The sequence below is a fragment of the Ixodes scapularis genome, unplaced genomic scaffold, assembly GCF_016920785.2.
Source record: "Ixodes scapularis isolate PalLabHiFi unplaced genomic scaffold, ASM1692078v2 PGA_scaffold44__24_contigs__length_19508400, whole genome shotgun sequence".
NCBI lineage: Eukaryota > Metazoa > Arthropoda > Arachnida > Ixodida > Ixodidae > Ixodes > Ixodes scapularis.
Window position 1 is genome coordinate 2,891,757 of NW_024609873.1, and position 23,002 is coordinate 2,914,758.

At 49.7% G+C, this 23,002-nt stretch overlaps 1 protein-coding gene across 1 annotated transcript in view; it reads left to right on the forward strand.

Annotated features, from left to right (window-relative positions):
- The window catches only part of LOC115319610, a 38,264-nt gene extending 15,453 nt beyond the window's left edge, over positions 1-22,811 (forward strand). The window contains exons 2-3 of the mRNA XM_042293085.1: positions 20,450-21,088; positions 21,893-22,811. Coding sequence (XP_042149019.1) covers positions 20,450-21,088; positions 21,893-22,749 — 1,496 coding nt within the window. The 3' untranslated portion in view covers positions 22,750-22,811. The remainder of the gene's footprint in view (positions 1-20,449; positions 21,089-21,892) is intronic.
- Positions 22,812-23,002: the final 191 nt, after the last annotated feature.

Sequence of the window (23,002 nt, forward strand, 5' to 3'; positions counted from 1 at the left end):
AAACGTATTCTAACTTATTTAAATGTCCTGAATGAATTAAATAAATATTGTAGTAGTTTAAGACAGGTTTCCTGGAGAAAGAAAAAGCAACGTTGCTAGCGAACTACTTTCTCGACGGCGGAGGCTCTTCAGATGGGCGCAATGCGCTTGTGGGTGGAGCTAAAAGATTGTTCTCAGGTTGCATCCGACTATAGTTGGTTCAACATATGGAAAATATAAAGCGCGAGGGACAGACACGGACATGAAGAATGAAGTAGACAGGATAGCGCTGTCCTGTCTACTTAATGTCCGTGTCTCTCCCTTGCGCTTTACACCTTCAGCATGAGTTACACGAGCCCAGCTTGTCATTAGGCTTAGCGTGCTTGGCGAAACGACCCTTGAAAAAGACCGAAATTCGCGCTGGGCCTCTCGGCCGATCGGTAACAATACTTTTGTTGCCCCTAGTGCCACAGTATCCCAGATAAGACTTTTAGAGGGTAACATATATAAACATTTTATTTTCGTAAGACAAATAAGAGAAGTTGATTTTTATTACAATCTATTTTATTTTATTAAGTAAAGAACCTGGATTTGTTTATAAAAACGTCTAAATGAAGTGCGTATCATGATTAATTATTTGTTAAATTGAAGCCTACCAACACCACGAGTAAATAGTGCCTACAAATAATTTACAATGTGTCAGAAACAAATTGCTACGACCTAACTTCTCCTCTTAAAATATAACTTCAAATATATCGTCTTTCCGAATGCACGGATTTGTATGTCCCCAGCATATATTACATCCATTTTTTGTTGTTTCTTCTAAAACGCTACATAAACTCTTCATACAAAAAGAAATAATAAAAATGCTTTTAAAAAAAATTTATGTTAAAATTTCTACTTTTAGAACTTCCTCTTGTGTTCAGAGGTGTTTATCGCAAAGATAACATTATTTGACTCCGACAATATCGTATTTGTTAAATGGGTATTTGTGTAAACTTTCATTTTAAATGTAGTTTATATCCTAAAATATAACGTAACAAAAGGTTTCATTTACCAAACCAGATAAATTATCGTAAAAATAAATAGAAAACAAGTGTTATGAACACTGGTCGATTTTAATGTAGTTCAATTAATAATGTAAAAGTTTGTTTGCCTAGTTAAATTATGTGAGCGCGTCGAAGCTACCAAATACGCGACTGTGGCACGCAAAGAAGGGTACTGTTTCCTTGGCATTCCTCCAATCCCTCCTAAATTCATAGCGTTTAGAACGCATTGTTCGCGTCCGCCCGAAGCCGCAATCCGTCGCATGCATTACACAGCGCATCGGACAGACTGTCCGACAACTTGCGCTTGACTTGCCGGTCGGCCGCTGTGCAATGGCGCCTGTCGTTGCCGAGTCCTGGCGCTCTTGTTTAGCGACTGCGCTCTTCAACTTCCCTGAGCCGCTTCTGCGTCGCCTTGGTGGCACGCAAAGCCCGCGAGCCTTTGTAGTACGTAAGTCAACTTTTCTACCGCCGAATGCATACTGCGGAAGGTTTCCGCTTCATGAGTGGGTGGTCGTTGACCTCAGGGAAAGTTCGACTGGGATGCGCGAGCAGCAGACTTGGAAGTAATTCGTTACAAGTAACGGGATTACTTGTAATTAATTACTTTTCTTGTAATTTAGTAATTAATCCGTTACTTCTTGAAAATGTAATTTTTGATGTAATTTCATTACCTTTTTCAGTAACGAATTACTGAAGTTACTCGTTACAATTCTCCCGTCCCGTCAAAGGGAGAAATAGAGGGGAAGAAGGGCGATGCAACGGCCTTCGCTCTTTTAGCATGGTAGCACAAGACTCGGGTGAGGTGCTGGTGAGGGAAAGGAATTCACGGAAAGCACGAGAGCCCAGCCAGAGACCGTTTTTCGACTCTTTCGTACGGTCAGCCAGGCTGGTAGGATTGGACGCTCTACAGAAAGGCAACAGGCTTCGACTTCTTGGAAAACGAACGGACTGCTTCGAGCGTACAAAAGAGCAGAAAACTAATGAACCATAAAACCGTGGGGTGGGGTTCGTGTCGAGTGGAACCGTGGACAGAAAGGCCGTGGTGCACACGTCCGCTCCCTTCCTCCCCCCCCCCCCCCCCCCCCCCCTCCTTCCTGTACCTTCCTTCTTTCCTCCCCACTCCTCCGCGCCTTGTTCCCCCAAAATAATTGTTTTTAACGAAACCGTGCTTTGCTTGTTGATGTTTCCGCCTATACACCAACTCATGTTTACAAACAAACCGGAGCGCCCTAGCGGACGCCACCGGCGCCGCGCATGCGCGAGGGGGGGTGTGGGCAAGAAGCTCGCCGTCGCCCATAAACAAACCATTGAAATGCGATGTTGTCGGCGTCGGTGTGAGCCCCCCTGCCCTTTTTCGCGTTCGAAGTGTAGATTCTACGTCTTCCTGGCGATGTCTGACTACTTGAGCGGCCTCAGCGAAATTACCGAGGCTCGTTACACGGCAAAGCTTCGCGTGAATAATGTGACATGCGGCGATTCATTCCGCGTGGACGCCGCAGAATGTGCGCTAAAGCCCGATTCGCATGAAGAGATTTCGCTCGCAATTTTCTGCCCAAGCAATCGTTGTCCGACGGCGCCTGTTTTTCCTTTTTAATGACCCCTGTTCACGTTCTCGGGCGAACCGAGCAAGCAGAAAACGCATGAAAACTGACCTTCAAACCTTTCCCGACCCTTTCGGTAAGAAGTCGCGGCGTTTTGACGAGAAGGCAGGTTTTTGTCCGGTTTCTTCCGAGGCAACACAGAAATGTACGGGTCCGATGGCGGCTTCCGCCCACAGCCCCAGACCGGAAATGCGTCCGACGCGCCACCACTGAGCCATGACTTAACAGAGATGAGTTCGTGTATAGTGCCTGTGAAGAGACACTGAACGACGCTGACTGACATTAGTTTACGCCCGTGGATCGTACTGATGGGACGCTAAGACGCCGCTTCGCGTCTCGCGGACGCTAGCGTAGGCGCGTTTTTTGTGGTCCCGGCTTCTTGTGGACGCTCCGCCAATTTTTGGCTTTCGGCGGGTTCCTGGGAACTTTGATTCTTTGATTCATTGGATTAAGTACGGCTCATTCATCTGCACATATTCGTTCATATCCTCCTCGGAGACCACATACGATGGTGTGAAGTGCCCGTGTTGTATATATATATATATATATATATATATATATAACGGGCATGGTGGCGGGAGGCCGAAGGCGTGGGTATAAAACTGAGAAGAAAAAAGCCCTTAGTGAAAACAGCAACAACGGACGATTTAATCTTCGACGTTTCGGCCGGAGTCCGGCCTTCGTCAGGTTACGTGGCATCAATTTGCCCGCCAAATTTAGCAGAGAAACTCATTGGTGTTTTTGGTGTCATTGGACGAAGGCCGGACTCCGGCCGAAACGTCGAAGATTAAATCGTCCCTTGTTGCTGTTTTCACTAAGGGTTTTTTTCTTCTCAGTTTTATATATATATATATATATATATTACAGCGTACGTCTTTTTTAGCGGTAAATATTTTTATAAAGAATGAAATGCTTTTTAACGCCCCCCCCCCCCCCCCCCCCTCATTCCCAAAATTTTGTCCGTCCGTTCGTCCGTGCATATCCCGCTACCTTTAGCGGGGACATTCATGTCACTTACACGAATTCAGTTCCCCCGCTAAATTTAACGGGAAATTAGATGTCTCGTGGCCTGACCGTCACAGGAACTACCAGCCCAATTCATTTTCCCCACTAAACTTAGGGGAAAAATTGACGTCACATGGCTTATCGGCAATTCCGTTTCCCCGCTAAATTTGACTGGAAGTCAGGTAACGTGACATGATGTCTTGTGACCTATACTGTTAACACCAATGAGTTTCTCTGCTAAATTTGGCGGGCAAATTGATGCCACGTAACCTGACGTCACGTGAACTATACACCAATATAGTTTCCCCGCTAAATTAAAAAAAATTCAAGTCAGGTCACGTGTCACGACGTCATGTGACCTGTACTATGCAAGACTGTATATAGTCTTCTAAACAAATTAAAATGATTACTTCTTAAACACTGCATTTCATGCATCATAGAAGTTGGAAAGTAAAGGTCACGTCCTATTACCCTCGATGGTGACGTGACAGGGGAAACAGCCCTGTGGTCCGGACAAAAAAACAAAAAAAACAAAAAAAAAAACATATCCAGTGTCTTTAGTTCAGACAAGGCCCGCATCGAAAGCAGCTCTTTCCGCGGCGCGCGGGACCCGGGAAGGCTGGACAGAAGGCGGCAATGGCCCCTAAAGCGTCCAGCGTGGCTCCTTCGCGGCTCCGGAGCACAGAATCGATCGTCCTCTCGGGTTCTCGACCCGCGGTTTTCTCCGCGGAGGGAGGACAGGAGCCGGTGGCAGGCGGCCTTTTCTTTCGTTTCCGGCCATCTGAACGTTATGATCATCCTATCGTGCTCACTGCATGGGCGCAGTTCTGGAACTCGGATTTCGGCGTCCTCTTCGGGAATCCCGGAAAGAAGCTCAGCAAAGAAAAGCGCACCGGGGTAAAGCTCACGTAGACTTGTACGTAACGCGTTATAAGTAACGGATTGCCTATATTAGATTACTCTTTGCTGTAATTTTGTAACGCTTCAATTGCTCCCTTTAACGAGTAACGATCATTGCAATTCAATTACTTTCTTGTTGTAACCGATTACAAAATCACCCATTGCAATTCTTTTTTTCAATTCTTTTTTTCTTCTGTTTTTGCGAGAGGGGTTAGAAGTGATGTAGTCACTCAGTTCCGGGCAAAACCGGTCAACAGGCTAAGAAAAATCTGGTTCTTGTCCGCGTTTTTGGACTGTTTTTAGCTTTTAACCAGGAAAATTCGCATTCAAATTCACGAGCATGCTCCTACAAGTTTTTGACTGGTTTAGGGGTATCGCATTCAAACATCTATATTCTTAGTTCGTATTTGGTATGTTTCATTGGGTTTGTCAAAATTATGTCTTCGTCCCTAATATTAGTTCCCGAATAATATCCCTCCATCCACTGTGTCAATTGAAGCTAGGAGCTCTGTTCATGACACCATGATTCGTTGGCGGATGACCGACGCAAACTTTGAGATACAACTGCTGCTGACACTGAACAAGGTGTAAAGGACAGAAAACAAGAAATGTATAAATGCGGAACGCCTATTTAAATGTGTATCCGTGCTACCGTAATAACAAAAGTTGTATGAAAAGTAACGTGGGAAGTAATCGATTACTTTAGAGTAATTTTTCGATTACTTTTTTGAGGCTGTAATTGTAATTGTAATCGGTTACTTTTCACGGTGAAGTAATTATATTTGGTTACTTTTTTCAGTAACGTGTACAAGTCTGAGCTCAAGGGAGAAAACCTGGCGGGTGCGAAGTTAGCTCACCGTTTTGTTGGTCCGGGGAAAAGCTCACCAAAGAAAAGCTTACGGGAGAAAAGTTAGCCCGCTTTTTTGAAGGTCCAGGGAAAAGGTCGAAAAGCAAGGGAGAAAAATTATACTCTTTTTCGCCTGTTCGGGGGAAAACTCGCAAGAGAACACCTCAGGGGAGAAAGGGAAGCAAACTCGTTTGTCGGTATGGGGAGAAGCTCACCGGAAAGAAGCTCCCGGGAGAAAAGGCAGGCTCGCTGGGCAGATTTTACGAGCGAATTACAGTTTTATACCGCCTGTCGGTGTAAAAAACCAAGGCGTGAAAGTATGATCAAAAACAGGTGATGAAAATCGCCAATACTCTGGAAGCCGCACGATTTGTTCTCTCTCATCAGTGGGATCTCAGAACGCATGAAAACTAAAATGAACACAGAACGAGGTCATCACGCACTCGGCTTTGCCTTCCCTCTGACTTCTCTGCGTTCTTTATCTTAAAGCGCAGCTCTCAAGCGCACGTTTCCGGCTTGAGTGGCGTCGCCGTCGCCGTCAGTGTCGGCGTAGCAGTCGGCGTCGCCGCCGGCGTAACCGTAAAGGGCTGTTTATGCTCGGTCGTAACGTCAACGAGCGCACGCGCTCGTTCACGCTGGCTGACGCTGTCTACGAAAGGGGTGCCTCCAACGTCAAGTTGAACGCGGCGCCGCGCTGAGCAGCTCGACGCGCGACGTCGTAGCTTGCGACGGACTTGGACATGCTCTACGTTCGACGTTGGACGGCGGCGCCGCCGACGCAGGCTATCCCAGAAGCCCTCGAATGCCTCATTCGGGAATCCGGTTGGCGGGGTCGTCGGGGCCAGTCGGAGTGTGGTGCGAGCGGCTCATTTCTGGGATCTGAACCTGTCGTTCTTGCCGTGTGTCGTGTGACGTTGTCGTGTTCCCGTGTTGGTGTGCGTATTTAACGTTCGTGCGCTCGACTGAGCGATTGTGTGCGTGGGCGTGGACCGCTCCGAGGATGCGCTAGCCTCGATTCTCGATCGGCATATCGACCTAACGAGCCGGTGGTGGTGGGTCGTGGTGTTGGGGTGCCGGCAAAAGCTGGAAGCTCGATGACGCGCCAGAGGCAGGGTTAATTAGAATCAAGGATGACCTAGTGTGTGTGCTGTTTATAATCATGTGCCAGTCGCACTCACCGGCAGTTGTTCCCGATCGAAAAAGCGTCGTCGAATGTACGAGAACGGCGGTCACGGAAACCTTTGAATTATTTAGCCGGTCAGAAATTTTCAATTGGGCTGTCGCAGCTTGTAAATGGTCTCAGCTTGTAAACGATAGTAGCGATACGGGATGACAATTGGACTGAATCCTGTATTGTTTGTATAGGCTTTGTAAAGTGCGTTACAATTTCAAACGCGTACATCGCGTAATTTAGGTATCTTCGGTATCCGTTTCTTAAGTCAGCGTGAAAGTCTACTGTGATGATAACATACCGGCTACCTGCCAGAAAGAGGTTTCTGTGGAATATCTAGTGCATAGATTTCATTGAAGCATATGGCGAAATTGCCGGAGTCGCTTGGCACGATTCCGGCGAACCTGCAAGCAGCTAAATTCAACAGTTATCGGGCTTTTTTCTTTTTTTCGTTGACCATTGTGTGGCATTTAGGAGAAAATAAATGCTGGTTTGTACTCGTTATCACAGTCATTTGCTTGTTTTTGAACTTCTAACCACTACCCCGAATGGTTGTTCTGAAGCGTGACATGACAAGTTGACAGCATTAAGACGAACCACACTGACCGATTGCCTCTAGGCTAGATGGCCCAAGCTCAAGCCCATAGATAACCCGTAGAGACGATGCGGTTGCCACAGAGACGCGCATGCGTAAAGTGGGGCAGTTCGTCGGGGCGCGCTGCACCAGCGTTGGTCTGGGCTGGACTGTAAACACCATCGTTCGGGTGCTTCTCGGCGCAACGTATTGGCCGACGAACGTCGGTCTGCGCCGGCGCGCGTTGCGTTCGTCGATGTTGGAGTATAAACATCCCCTAACGCGTCGGCGTAACGTTTTTCGTGACGCAGCACGAAAAAGCGTTACGCCGACGCGTTACGCGACGCCGAAGCGTCACGAAAAAGCGTTAAGACGAGGCATTACGCGACTCCGAGGCGTCACGAAAAAGCGTTACGCCGACGCGTTACGCGACGCCGACGCGTCAAGAAAAAACGTTATGCCTACTTGTTACGCTACATCGACGCGTCACGAAAAACCGTTACGCCGACGCGTCACGAAAAAGCGTTACGCATACATGTTACGCGACGGCGACCATAACGCTAGCCGTAACGCGTCGGCGAAACCGCACGGTGCATTATGGGAAACGTCCCATAATGCACCGCGGTGACGCGTGCGTTGCATTATGGGACGTTTTTCATAATGCACCAAGCGGGAGGGAGAAGGGGGGAGGAGGATGGAGGAGGAGGAGTGTCGAGGAGGAGAAAGAGGCGGGAGGAAGAGGGAGGAGGAAGAGAAGAGGGGGATCAGGTGGGGAGCAGGGGAGAAGTAGACGAGGAAGGAGGACGAGAGGCTTACCGTCCCCTCCTTACCCTCCCCTCCTCCTCCTCCTCAAGAGCTACGCTCCGATTCGGCATTACAGAGAGTGGTAAACGTCTTTCATTTTTTTATTAGAGATATTAAAGCTCCATTAAGGGGAGTATAGGGATTCGCCATGCAGTTTTCCAGCTGGGAAGGAGGGAGCAGAGAAGAGAGAGAAAAAGAAGGAATTGCGGATGTGAAAGGAGGTTCCCTCATGGACAGGTCCATGAGTTTACGATAGATGTTGAGGTTTTTTGTCAGCAGAGCGTGGGGTATTAAATGTTGACGTTGATGAAATGTTGATGATCCAGACCAGTGCCTCCAGTATCATCAACATGGTGAGCAGTGCCCTGTGCGAACTCGCGAAAACCGGGATCAAGTTTCCAGCGACGTTGCGGGCCGCATGCTAGCTCAATGCACGCGCGGTAAGTGTTTTGCAAATGTCGTGCTCCATCTGCTTAATGACATTAACGCTCACCAAGATGCACTATATAGCCCGTTTTCTCGGCCTGACCCTCATATCAGAAACGCTGCCATCAAAGACCGTTTTCCGTGCGCGAAGCTAATTTCTGTGACTTAGTGTATGAAGCCGATCCTGAACTGGAATATCGTACGCAATTCGACTGCGTAGGCAGCTCGCTGCGACGTTTTGTAATATATTGCTTATTGAATGTCAGCGCAGGAGTAGGCTGAACGATGGCCAGCATGCATGGAAATCAGCGAACTAAAATCACATATAGCACCCTCTCCTCTTTTTCTTGTTTATTTAGTTCTGTTTAAATTATTGTTATGTTGCTTCAGTAAAGGCATAACTGACGTATGTCCCCTTTCGTTCAAACAAAGTGTTTGCATCACTTGTTTGAATGCTGCGAACAGTGTTCACAATGCACATGGTCGACTGAATGTTGCACATTTGGTTGGTGTATCCTCTAGGTTTCCTGGAGATCAATGGCTTCCCCGAGGTGCTGGAGTGCATAGACGGCAGTCACGGCACCCACATCGCCCTGAAGATAGCCAAAGAGGACCAACACCTCTACCGCAATTAGGAAGGGTTATGGCTCTCTCAACGTGCAGGCCATCTGCGATGCCTCCAACGAAATAACACGACTGACCGTAAAATGGCCTGGTAGCACGCACGATAGTTCCATCTGGCGAAACAGTGATCTTGCCGACAAGTTTGAGGCAGGGGACACGCCCCAAGGGTGGTTGCTCGGTACATACTTTCGGTTCTACTTGGGTTGTAAAGAGGGTATTCATTTTGAGACGGCTCGACAGAACACCGACCGGAGTGGTTAAAAATCCCGCATCGGGCTCCCCTGATGCGATAAGCTGTTGGGAGCGAGGCTGGAAAAAATGCCGCGACTTCATGCAAGAGAGAGGGGGAGGCATGTTAGTAGCGATAAGCCGTGCAGCGGTGGTAAGCACCGATCTCCACTATAGGGGGCTGGATGGCGCATAGCTGCTGTCCGAGCCTGGCGCAAGTGAAGCCACCGGAAATTAAGCATTTGAACGTGGGGCATAGGCACACTTGACCAAATAGAATCTCAAATTTTTCACATCAAATGCCTTCCCATAAGACTTCTCGGGTCCGTATGCGCTGTTACTCCGCCGCAACAAGCAGGCTCTCGTGGGATGACAAGAAAAAATCCAGCGCCCTAAACGCTGTTCGATCGAGCACTCGGAAGAGTTGAAAAGACTGTCAATCGCTTACTTCCAGGACAAGCCGCTTACTTCCGGTGGCTTCATACCTGTCTGCTCAATGCGGCGCCATTTAGCCCCCCTTTAGTGGAGATCAGTGGTAGCAAGACATCCCTAGTGAATCCGGCCTCTGGATCGTTGGCTTGCATTGGATTGTTGCCTGCTTACCCTTGTCAGCGAAACTTTCGGGAATCGGCTAGATTGAGTGGAAGCATGCTCTTGTGTAATTGGTCATCCTCCAACGGGGCGGAACCCCATCGTTCCCCTCGTCGACGACGGAGACGAAGAACATCGTCCATCGTCGACCACCACCGGGATTTTTTGGCCCAAACCGGTCGGAAGACCCTTTCCCCCGATGGAAAATGCGGCCTCTCCAGTGCCGAGAGGGAGCTGGTTCTGTGAATGAGGCCTCCATGAAGTTCTGCTTTGACCACACGCCATTGAGTGGTGTGTACGTTATGTTAGAAATGTGTCGGTATTTGGTGCTCCCTTCTTTGCATTTTGACAACAAAACGAACAGCTGCGGCAAGCATTATAAAACTTTTTTTTTTTTTTTTTTCGGCGGTCGGGAGCGTTTAGCAAGGAACTGGTATCATATTCGATGTTGCCGAGCCTCGTATACATCTTGTGCCACTGATGCTACAGTTTGGTTCACTTGCATTGACTTTCCTGGCGCCTTTGTCACATAAGGGCATATACAGACGGCGCGCGATCTTGACGTTGTCTGTGTTACGGCGGCATTGTGCCTCGACCTATATCTTTGCCTTTTCCTCGTGATGGCTCGCTCTCGACTTCGTGTACTACAAAGAATGTCGTCGCCCAAAACGGAAGATTATAGAGTTTTAGAACAATTTTAGAGCATGCGCAGAACTTCTATACATACGCAATGCGACGCCTTGGGAACTTAACGCGTTGGGACTCCCTATTGTAATAGTATTGTACTGAAGCACCGAGCCCCAAAAGTTGTCGAGAGACACAATATCGGTCGTTGTTTGAGCTGCTTTCGTAGAAGTCTCTTCATGACCGATACTCCATGTGTGTATGGATACAATTTAGAGGCGATCTCATTTGATGCGTAGGGCGCTGCCTGTTTCCTGTACACCCTGTCGTGATTCAGATTTAATTTTATCAAAGTTTTGATGCCGTCCTTGCAGAATAGCCTCATCGCTCAATGGATTTTGAGCTGATCAAGCGTGTTATAAGCTCATCGCTTAATTTTAAATGATAATAGCAATAATAATAAAAAAAATACGGAGCACGCAAAGACAATTCCACTCGCTCCGGAGTAAATATTAATTTTTTTCTTTGTTCTGGCTACTTCTTAAAATTATTTAGAATAGAGTAATTTCGACGTGCATTGCAACTCATATGTAAGATGAATCCTTTAGAAGTCAATCATTGCGTTTGTCGGCAGTACTTTCGAGATGCCTTGGATTCTGCACGTACAAAATATTCTCTATATAAGCAAGTTAGAACGCCAGAAGAGCCACCGACCAGTAGCTTCTGTCTAAATGTCTCTTAGTTTCATACAACAATTCAATGACTGGTTAAATTCGCCTACCCGGCTTTGTAGGGAAACCAATACGCATAAGCCTTGTTCTTGCATCCTATATGAATTGACCTTTTTCAGGGAATTTTGTGCGCATGCCCGAACTTGAGGAGAGAGTAGGAAAGGGAAAGGCGCCATCTTTGCGGGCTCTCCTCGTACGCTGCCTGGCTTCGCTCGCATTGCTAGGCGCGTCTGTCCGGCACTGCCGCGATGCCTCACCGCTGCTCGGCTGTTGGATGTACAAACAGCAACAAAAACACGCCGAACGTGAGCTTCTTTAGATTCCCGAAAGCTACCGCGCACCTCAAAAAGAGAGAAAAATGGATTCAAGCGCTGCGACGCCAGAACTCCGACGGAACGCCTTGGCAGCCATCTGCGAACTCGCGTGTTTGCAGTGTCCACTTCATTGGAGCTTAGTTCATTCATATTTGTTTGAACTCAGGATATACCCGTCATACTCCGTGCAGGCTAGTCATTCATAGCAAGGTTTTTGTTCCTGATTGTTACGACGCAAGGGTATCTTCACGAGACCAGAATCACCCAGACTTCGCTCCCTCCTTGTTTACATAGAAGCCGACACTGGCCTCCGCACCGAGTTTGCTTGCACGGTACAGCAGGGCAGCGAAGAGGCGGGACGCCAAGCCGTCGTCACGGAAAACAGATATTTACACTATCGCATAGTGTAAAGAGCAGGTCAGCTATGTGCTGGCATGTTCCGCTCAACCTGCAAAGTATATATTTACGCTTGAAGCTCATTAAAATATTGAATAAAAAAATGTCCTACTACAGAATTTTATATCAACACGTCACCTAGTTCGATAAGTAGATCGATGACATAGCTTGGCCCTTTTTAGTTGCATGCTCAAGTACCACAAAAAAGACGAAGACAACAAATCTTGTTTTTTGTTTTGTTTTTTAGATAACTTATCGCGTCACGCATAAAATATGATCAAAGGACTGGCACACACGGATCTTGATACAAATCTGCCGAAAGGATAGCGACTATGGGGCTCAAGCTTTACAAAGATTGACACATCTTGTATCCCTTAAGACACATTACATCGCCACGGGTTTTACCGAAGAAATAAACTCACACTGCAACGACGCTGTCGGAAGACGCTTGAACGATTTCGGCACTCTTGGAAAGCGATATCAGCTGCCTGTAATGTCCCAGCTTCATAGACGGTGCACACGTGCTCCTTACAAGGTGAACGGTGTGGTCGGGATCAAAGTTGTTCACCATGACCTTCTTGACGTAGGCTTCTTTGAAGGCCCATCCTTTCCGGAGTTGTCAGCAGTCCTTCGCCAAGTACCGATCGACGTACGCTGTGTTGACGACCGGTACCGATGCAGCATCGGCACTCCATCCGTCTTGAAAAGCGTACAGACGAATAATCTCCGAACTGTCGAAGACGGTTGCTTTACTCGATCCTCCGGGATCGTCATCAGCCATTTGTAGAGAACGCCAGCCAGAAAACAGCGAGAAAAACTTTCCACAACGAACGCACCAAAACGATCGCGTCAAGGAAGCGAACGGGGTGACGGGAGGACGAACTGAGCCCGCAAACGTTTTGAATTATCTCCACGAGGGTGCGCCACGGTCGCTTCAACGAATACGAGAGGCGTACACATTGATTTACTTTCTTGTATTTTCAACCCAGGTTCCCGCCATTTACAGGTTTGTAGAACTATGCACCTCTTCAAATTGTGTCTTTTGAAGACGAATGCCCTGGCGCCACCTCTGTTGTAGACTTCCCATGTCCTGCTGGAACCACTTTTTGAAAGTCCTTCGCATTCACGCCCAGACGGTTACTTCAAGCTCATCAATGACAACAAAACTGCGTCCTCGAAGCGTTTTTTTTTTTTATGGCCCTGTACTGGTGGTAGCCATCAAGAGCCAGATAAGGCCGAACGCACTCAAGGCCAAACGCCCGACTGGTGGTAGTATACGACTTGTCGGGAAGATGGCCGAACCCAATCAGGCGCTGGTTAATCACGGCGTCGCGAGAACTCACGCGAGGCCGTGATTGACCGGCGCCTGATCGGGTTCGGCCATCTCTTCGACGTCTCGTATGAACCCGTCGAGTTTCTGGTCTCTTCGCGTGTACCGCCTGATCCGGCCCCCAGTCTTTGCCACCCGTCCGTGGCCATGAAAAAAAATACCTAAGAATGTGCAATTTCGCTCTCACTAATGAGCTGGAAGAGTCGCCTAGGCACGGTTGCGAAGCACTTGCATGAACTGGTTCCAGTAGGACATGGAAAGGCTGCCACAACAGTGCATGATGCAAGTGCATTCAGCTCTGGGAAGTATGTCTAAGAAGGTTGGACTTACTACCTCTGAACCTCTAAGACAGTGGCGTAGCCTGGATTTTATTTCGGTGGGTGTGCGTGTGTGTGGGAGGGGGGGGGGGAGATCAACGGCATTCTCTACCCCCCCCCCCCCCCTGACGTAGGGTGAGCTCGGCTGTACGGTCGCTCAGGCAAAGGTTAGGGAGGTGCTGTTCTGATAAAACGGGTAAAGCTGCATTGTCATTCTTGAAAACGGAGCAGGCTTCATTTACAGGAATACGGGCGCGGTGGCGCACCCAGGGCCGTACCCAGAAAAAAATTTCGGGGGGGGGGGGGGGGGGGGGTTTCGGGGACAACGGCGGCCATTTTGAAAGTGTTTATTGTCTTATTTTCGCCTATGAATCATGTGCATCGGTGGCATATAATGGAGAGTTACAGCAAACCAGAGAACCGGTCCCGGTTTGGTATACCGGGTAGCCGACCGGCGCTACAGCGCGTGCGCAGAGGTGGAGATTAAAATCGGCTGGCTGCCAGTGCGCCGACTAGGGCCGTACCCAGAAAAAAATTTCGGGGGGGGGGGGGGGTTTCGGGGACAACGGCGGCCATTTTGAAAGTGTTCATTGTCTTATTTTCGCCTATGAATCATGTGCATCGGTGGCATATAATGGAGAGTTACAGCAAACCGGAGAACCGGTCCCGGTTTGGTATACCGGGTAGCCGACCGGCGCTACAGCGCGTGCGCAGAGGTGGAGATCAAAATCGGCTGGCTGCCAGTGCACCGACCAGGGCCGTACCCAGAAAAAAATTTCGGGGGGGGGGGGGGGGGGTTTCGGGGACAACGGCGGCCATTTTGAAAGTGTTCATTGTCTTATTTTCGCCTATGAATCATGTGCATCGGTGGCATATAATGGAGAGTTACAGCAAACCGGAGAACCGGTCCCGGTTTGGTATACCGGGTAGCCGACCGGCGCTACAGCGCGTGCGCAGAGGTGGAGATTAAAATCGGCTGGCTGCCAGTGCACCGACCAGGGCCGTACCCAGAAAAAAATTTCGGGGGGGGGGGGGGGGGTTTCGGGGACAACGGCGGCCATTTTGAAAGTGTTCATTGTCTTATTTTCGCCTATGAATCATGTCCATCGGTGGCATATAATGGAGAGTTACAGCAAACCGGAGAACCGGTCCCGGTTTGGTATACCGGGTAGCCGACCGGCGCTACAGCACGTGCGCAGAGGTGGAGATTAAAATCGGCTGGCTGCCAGTGCACCGACCAGGGCCGTACCCAGAAAACAATTTCGGGGGGGGGGGGGGGGGGGGTTTCGGGGACAACGGCGGCCATTTTGAAAGTGTTCATTGTCTTATTTTCGCCTATGAATCATGTGCATCGGTGGCATATAATGGAGAGTTACAGCAAACCGGAGAACCGGTCCCGGTTTGGTATACCGGGTAGCCGACCGGCGCTACAGCGCGTGCGCAGAGGTGGAGATTAAAATCGGCTGGCTGCCAGTGCACCGACCAGGGCCGTACCCAGAAAAAAATTTCGGGGGGGGGGAGGGTTTCGGGGACAACGGCGGCCATTTTGAAAGTGTTCATTGTCTTATTTTCGCCTATGAATCATGTGCACCGGTGGCATATAATGGAGAGTTACAGCAAACCGGAGAACCGGTCCCGGTTTGGTATACCGGGTAGCCGACCGGCGCTACAGCGCGTGCGCAGAGGTGGAGATTAAAATCGGCTGGCTGCCAGTGCACCGACCAGGGCCGTACCCAGAAAAACATTTCGGGGGGGGGGGGGGGGGTTTCGGGGACAACGGCGGCCATTTTGAAAGTGTTCATTGTCTTATTTTCGCCTATGAATCATGTGCATCGGTGGCATATAATGGAGAGTTACAGCAAACCGGAGAACCGGTCCCGGTTTGGTATACCGGGTAGCCGACCGGCGCTACAGCGCGAGCGCAGAGGTGGAGATTAAAATCGGCTGGCTGCCAGTGCACCGACCAGGGCCGTACCCAGAAAAAAATTTCGGGGGGGGGGGGGGGGTTTCGGGGGCAACGGCGGCCATTTTGAAAGTGTTCATTGTCTTATTTTCGCCTATGAATCATGTGCACCGGTGGCATATAATGGAGAGTTACAGCAAACCGGAGAACCGGTCCCGGTTTGGTATACCGGGTAGCCGACCGGCGCTACAGCGCGTGCGCAGAGGTGGAGATTAAAATCGGCTGGCTGCCAGTGCACCGACCAGGGCCGTACCCAGAAAAACATTTCGGGGGGGGGGGGGGTTTCGGGGACAACGGCGGCCATTTTGAAAGTGTTCATTGTCTTATTTTCGCCTATGAATCATGTGCATCGGTGGCATATAATGGAGAGTTACAGCAAACCGGAGAACCGGTCCCGGTTTGGTATACCGGGTAGCCGACCGGCGCTACAGCGCGAGCGCAGAGGTGGAGATTAAAATCGGCTGGCTGCCAGTGCACCGACCAGGGCCGTACCCAGAAAAAAATTTCGGGGGGGGGGGGGGGGTTTCGGGGGCAACGGCGGCCATTTTGAAAGTGTTCATTGTCTTATTTTCGCCTATGAATCATGTGCATCGGTGGCATATAATGGAGAGTTACAGCAAACCGGAGAACCGATCCCGGTTTGGTATACCGGGTAGCCGACCGGCGCTACAGCGCGTGCGCAGAGGTGGAGATTAAAATCGGCTGGCTGCCAGTGCACCGACCAGGGCCGTACCCAGAAAAACATTTCGGGGGGGGGGGGGGGTTTCGGGGACAACGACGGCCATTTTGAAAGTGTTCATTGTCTTATTTTCGCCTATGAATCATGTGCATCGGTGGCATATAATGGAGAGTTACAGCAAACCGGAGAACCGGTCCCGGTTTGGTATACCGGGTAGCCGACCGGCGCTACAGCGCGTGCGCAGAGGTGGAGATTAAAATCGGCTGGCTGCCAGTGCACCGACCAGGGCCGTACCCAGAAAAACATTTCGGGGGGGGGGGGGGGGGGTTTCGGGGACAACGGCGGCCATTTTGAAAGTGTTCATTGTCTTATTTTCGCCTATGAATCATGTGCATCGGTGGCATATAATGGAGAGTTACAGCAAACCGGAGAACCGATCCCGGTTTGGTATACCGGGTAGCCGACCGGCGCTACAGCGCGTGCGCAGAGGTGGAGATTAAAATCGGCTGGCTGCCAGTGCACCGACCAGGGCCGTACCCAGAAAAACATTTCGGGGGGGGGGGGGGTTTCGGGGACAACGGCGGCCATTTTGAAAGTGTTCATTGTCTTATTTTCGCCTATGAATCATGTGCATCGGTGGCATATAATGGAGAGTTACAGCAAACCGGAGAACCGATCCCGGTTTGGTATACCGGGTAGCCGACCGGCGCTACAGCGCGTGCGCAGAGGTGGAGATTAAAATCGGCTGGCTGCCAGTGCACCGACCAGGGCCGTACCCAGAAAAACATTTCGGGGGGGGGGGGGGGGGTTTCGGGGACAACGGCGGCCATTTTGAAAGTGTTCATTGTCTTATTTTCGCCTATGAATCATGTGCATCGGTGGCATATAATGGAGAGTTACAGCAAACCGGAGAACCGATCCCGGTTTGGTATACCGGGTAGCCGACCGGCGCTACAGCGCGTGCGCAGAGGTGGAGATTAAAATCGGCTGGCTGCCAGTGCACCGACCAGGGCCGTACCCAGAAAAACATTTCGGGGGGGGGGGGGGGGGGGTTTCGGGGACAACGACGGCCATTTTGAAAGTGTTCATTGTCTTATTTTCGCCTATGAATCATGTGCATCGGTGGCATATAATGGAGAGTTACAGCAAACCGGAGAACCGGTCCCGGTTTGGTATACCGGGTAGCCGACCGGCGCTACAGCGCGTGCGCAGAGGTGGAGATTAAAATCGGCTGGCTGCCAGTGCACCGACCAGGGCCGTACCCAGAAAAAAATTTCGGGGGGGGGGGGGTTTCGGGGACAACGGCGGCCATTTTGAAAGTGTTCATTGTCTTATTTTCGCCTATGAATCATGTGCATCGGTGGCATATAATGGAGAGTTACAGCAAACCGGAGAACCGGTCCCGGTTTGGTATACCGGGTAGCCGACCGGCGCTACAGCGCGTGCGCAGAGGTGGAGATTAAAATCGGCTGGCTGCCAGTGCACCGACCAGGGCCGTACCCAGAAAAACATTTCGGGGGGGGGGGGGGGGGTATCGGGGACAACGGCGGCCATTTTGAAAGTGTTCATTGTCTTATTTTCGCCTATGAATCATGTGCATCGGTGGCATATAATGGAGAGTTACAGCAAACCGGAGAACCGGTCCCGGTTTGGTATACCGGGTAGCCGACCGGCGCTACAGCGCGTGCGCAGAGGTGGAGATTAAAATCGGCTGGCTGCCAGTGCACCGACCAGGGCCGTACCCAGAAAAAAATTTCGGGGGGGGGGGGGGGGTTTCGGGGACAACGGCGGCCATTTTGAAAGTGTTCATTGTCTTATTTTCGCCTATGAATCATGTGCATCGGTGGCATATAATGGAGAGTTACAGCAAACCGGAGAACCGGTCCCGGTTTGGTATGCCGGGTAGCCGACCGGCGCTACAGCGCGTGCGCAGAGGTGGAGATTAAAATCGGCTGGCTGCCAGTGCACCGACCAGGGCCGTACCCAGAAAAAAATTTCGGGGGGGGGGGGGGGGGGTTTCGGGGACAACGGCGGCCATTTTGAAAGTGTTCATTGTCTTATTTTCGCCTATGAATCATGTGCATCGGTGGCATATAATGGAGAGTTACAGCAAACCGGAGAACCGGTCCCGGTTTGGTATACCGGGTAGCCGACCAGCGCTACAGCGCGTGCGCAGAGGTGGAGATTAAAATCGGCTGGCTGCCAGTGCACCGACCAGGGCCGTACCCAGAAAAAAATTTCGGGGGGGGGGGGGGGGTTTCGGGGACAACGGCGGCCATTTTGAAAGTGTTCATTGTCTTATTTTCGCCTATGAATCATGTGCATCGGTGGCATATAATGGAGAGTTACAGCAAACCGGAGAACCGGTCCCGGTTTGGTATACCGGGTAGCCGACCGGCGCTACAGCGCGTGCGCAGAGGTGGAGATTAAAATCGGCTGGCTGCCAGTGCACCGACCAGGGCCGTACCCAGAAAAAAATTTCGGGGGGGGGGAGGGGTTTCGGGGACAACGGCGGCCATTTTGAAAGTGTTCATTGTCTTATTTTCGCCTATGAATCATGTGCATCGGTGGCATATAATGGAGAGTTACAGCAAACCGGAGAACCGGTCCCGGTTTGGTATACCGGGTAGCCGACCGGCGCTACAGCGCGTGCGCAGAGGTGGAGATTAAAATCGGCTGGCTGCCAGTGCACCGACCAGGGCCGTACCCAGAAAAAAATTTCGGGGGGGGGGGGGGGGTTCGGGGACAACGGCGGCCATTTTGAAAGTGTTCATTGTCTTATTTTCGCCTATGAATCATGTGCATCGGTGGCATATAATGGAGAGTTACAGCAAACCGGAGAACCGGTCCCGGTTTGGTATGCCGGGTAGCCGACCGGCGCTACAGCGCGTGCGCAGAGGTGGAGATTAAAATTGGCTGGCTGCCAGTGCACCGACCAGGGCCGTACCCAGAAAAAAATTTCGGGGGGGGGGGGGGGGGGGTTTCGGGGACAACGGCGGCCATTTTGAAAGTGTTCATTGTCTTATTTTCGCCTATGAATCATGTGCATCGGTGGCATATAATGGAGAGTTACAGCAAACCGGAGAACCGGTCCCGGTTTGGTATACCGGGTAGCCGACCAGCGCTACAGCGCGTGCGCAGAGGTGGAGATTAAAATCGGCTGGCTGCCAGTGCACCGACCAGGGCCGTACCCAGAAAAAAATTTCGGGGGGGGGGAGGGGTTTCGGGGACAACGGCGGCCATTTTGAAAGTGTTCATTGTCTTATTTTCGCCTATGAATCATGTGCATCGGTGGCATATAATGGAGAGTTACAGCAAACCGGAGAACCGGTCCCGGTTTGGTATACACCTTTTCCGCGTAGTGGTCGCCATCTTGCGTGTTGCAGCGACAGCCGCGCCGTCTGGCGTACGGTTGTTGCGCGCCCATTTTGGTATGCGGTGAGCAGCGTTGTTCCTAGCTCCCGCGTTCTCCCCATTGACCCCGTGCATCGTATCTTCATTGTTTTCCCTTTAGTGAGTTCTTAATTTGTTTGTTATTGAAAGTGTGAATCATTCTTGTGTTCTGGTGTGTTTATTCGCCTTGATGGCGCCCGTTGTTGCGTCAACAGCGCCGAGAGGTTCGTCGCCAGCGTCGCCGGTAATCGAAATCGGAGGTATGTTCACTTTTCCTGAGCACGTTTACCAGTGTTTTACTCTTCGCGTGTTGTTGTTTGTGAAGAATGACAGTCTTCTGCGAATGACTGACGGAGGGTTTCTATGCGCGAGCGAGGGTGACCCTGGGCATAGAAGTATCGCCGTTTAATCGTAGAAATACAAGTTGGCGACGCGGGCCGAACGTTTTTTTGTTATGGTGCACCGTCGAGGGGTACGCCAGTTACCGGGACATCTGTACTTCGTATGACGCCCAGATGCGTCGGAACTATTCAGGAGATGGGGGTGAAAAGGGGGGGGGGGGGGACGACGATTTTTCGCTCCTTTTTTCGTATTGTTTCGCTTAACGTATTTTAACGGGCGTCGCTACCGAGCAACACACAAAATTATAGTGCACATCCTCGTAGGAATGAACGGAATGAAAAACAAAACTTGAGTAGCCAATAACAATCATTACACCCAGGGTCTTATATTTTCACCACAAGCTGCAAAATTCGTTCTACATTTGACTTGTTGAGGCCTATTACGGCACTTGTAGATGTCTGTTTCTATTCTGCCTATTTCCTTTTTTATGTGCTGATATTGGTGGAACTCTAATGTCACTAACTACCATTTCCCTAATTTTGTGTGGAATCTTATTTTCAGAGAACCGCCTTTACCCCCATCCAACCTGCATAACTACATGGGAGGACAACCTAAAGAAATGGCCAGAAATTCGTGCCCCACAGATAGTTTACTATCTTCTCAAGACCAAGGCCTGCGACTTGGAGGAGGTCAAGGCGTACAAGAGCCTCGACTCGTACAACTACGTGCAAAGCGGCTGGGTCGGAGCATTGCTGGTGCATGAGATTGACCCGTGCACACTTCTACTGAAAGGAACTGTTCAAGGTTCACAGTCTGTGAACAGGCCCAATGACGCATGGATTTGCGCGAAGAAAGACGGTGAGGTGATCACTGGTGGGTGCACATGCATGGCCGGCAAGGCAAGAGTTTGCAGCCACGTCGGGGCTGTCTTGTGGAAAGTGGACTGTGCGGCAAGTGCTGGTTTTACTGGGCAGGCATGCACCGATGCCGCAATGAACTGGAATCGGGGGACCAAGAAGAATGTTATGCCAGCACCCCTGCACAACATCAGCTTCCGGCTCCAGAAAGGAACTGCCAGGGCAGTAGAAAGAAGAGGGACTGAAGTTACGGAACCGAAGCAGGTCCATTCCCTTCGGGACGACCAGGAGCTCCAGCAGTTTCATGCAGCAGCTCCGTTCAAGAGCCTATTCTGCATACCAGGCAAGTATGAGCTATTCTTATAATTATTATGTCAAAACTCTGCGTAGTGAGCTTATGTGAAGTTAATTTTAAGTGGAAATGGCAGGTTCATTCCATCTGGTAACTACCCCAAACATGTGGAGCATTCATTTTGTCATGAAACAGTAGGGTCAAAGTAGCTGCCATATTCGTTTATTAATTGTCTAATTGTTAACCATTTGGAAGTCCAGTACCCTGGTCCATTTGGCAAGTTTGAATTGGGGCAAGCTCTGCTAACAACACTACTCAAAAACAATTGTTCCGTGCCCCTAAAAAGATGACGGCAATATTTAACAAAATAAGATCAGATGTGAAGCTTTACACGAGATAAATAACAAGATTAGAGCTCAAGGGCAACCATAGAGCTTGAGCAATCCAGCCTATCTGCACTACCTTAACAAGTGTACTTAGTGCATACATTACTGTTACAATAAATATATAACTCTTCCATGTTGAGCTTCTACAGACCCCTTTTTTAACCACAGAACTTGTTCCAACTGGTGAGTCACTGACCAGTCAGCTGTGTCTGCCACCCACTTTGATTTACCAGCATTCCGGTATCAGCAGAAAACACTTGAAAATAAAATATTCTGCGATATCAAATAAATTCCAACACCATTTTGTCTGTCCTTGACACATCAGGTACTATTTCTAAATGCAGAGATCACCTAAACAAGCTGCAAACGAGCTAAGGATGCCCGTTATCATTTGTTCTTGCTTTTCTAATGTAATTCATTGATATGAAGTTGTATGTTTCGTTTTTAATAAATTCTGTTTATATTGCAGGAACGCTTTTGCATAAGACCATCACAGCCTCTAGGCAGCCCCAGGCTCAACCAGTTGCCAAGGTGCCCGACCAGGCCCCAAGCCACCGAGACCATGATAGGGCAGAGACCCTTCCAGAATCGTGCCCAGCATGCAACTTATTTTATAGGGACTTTGTTGTACTAACTAGTACTGCAGCTGTGCAACTTGAAACTGGAACACGGGGCACTACAAATGCCTTGTGGAAAGATTCACGGAAGTTGCGCATCACAGCATCCAACGTTAAGTGCGTACCAAAGATGATAAAAACATCTCACGAGAAGGCCGTTCTAACCCTGACAGGCAGTTCATTCCATGGAAATGCTGCCACTAGACATGGACACATGTATGAACCTGTAGCGCGGCAGGCGTTCATTGTAAAGACAGGGTTCACAGTTTCCCTCTGTGGAACTGTAGTTTGCAGTGAGGAGCCCTGGCTCTCTGCTACTCCTGATGGCATCATCGAAAGTCAAAATGCCATTCTGGAGATAAAGTGTCCAGAGGTGCAAGACTGCAGGGCAATGATTGCCACTAATAAGAGGTATGATTTCCAGAGAAGAGATGACACATACACACTAAAAAAGACTGGAAGTAACGGCTTTTATAGCCAAGTACAGTACACAATGCTGTGCACAGGGAAGCAGCTCTGTTTTTTGTATGTGTGGTCAAAGAACAGTGATGTGTTGTTAGAGATTTCTTTCGATGGCAGCTTCATTGCTGAAAACACACCTCGGCTGAGCCGGTTTTATTTTTCTTCGATTTTGCCGCACCTTGAAAAGATGCAAAGGGGGGGCAAACTGAACATGTGCCTTGAATACAGGCGACTGGCCCTCATGTAATCAAACTTTTTCCAAAAAGTGACAAGAACAAAAGGTGAAATAAATGAAGCAGCAGGTGGAGCAGTGACAATGCTTCATACAACAAGCCAGTGTTGACTGTCGCCTGCTCGCCATGTTTTTCAAGGTTCGACGAGGTGTGAAGACTGTGCCATTTGTCTTTCACATTCCTTGAATTATTTCATATACACATACCACAATCGGTCAAGCAGAACAGAAATCAGTAACTTGCAAGTGTCCAAGAAGTAGAAAAACT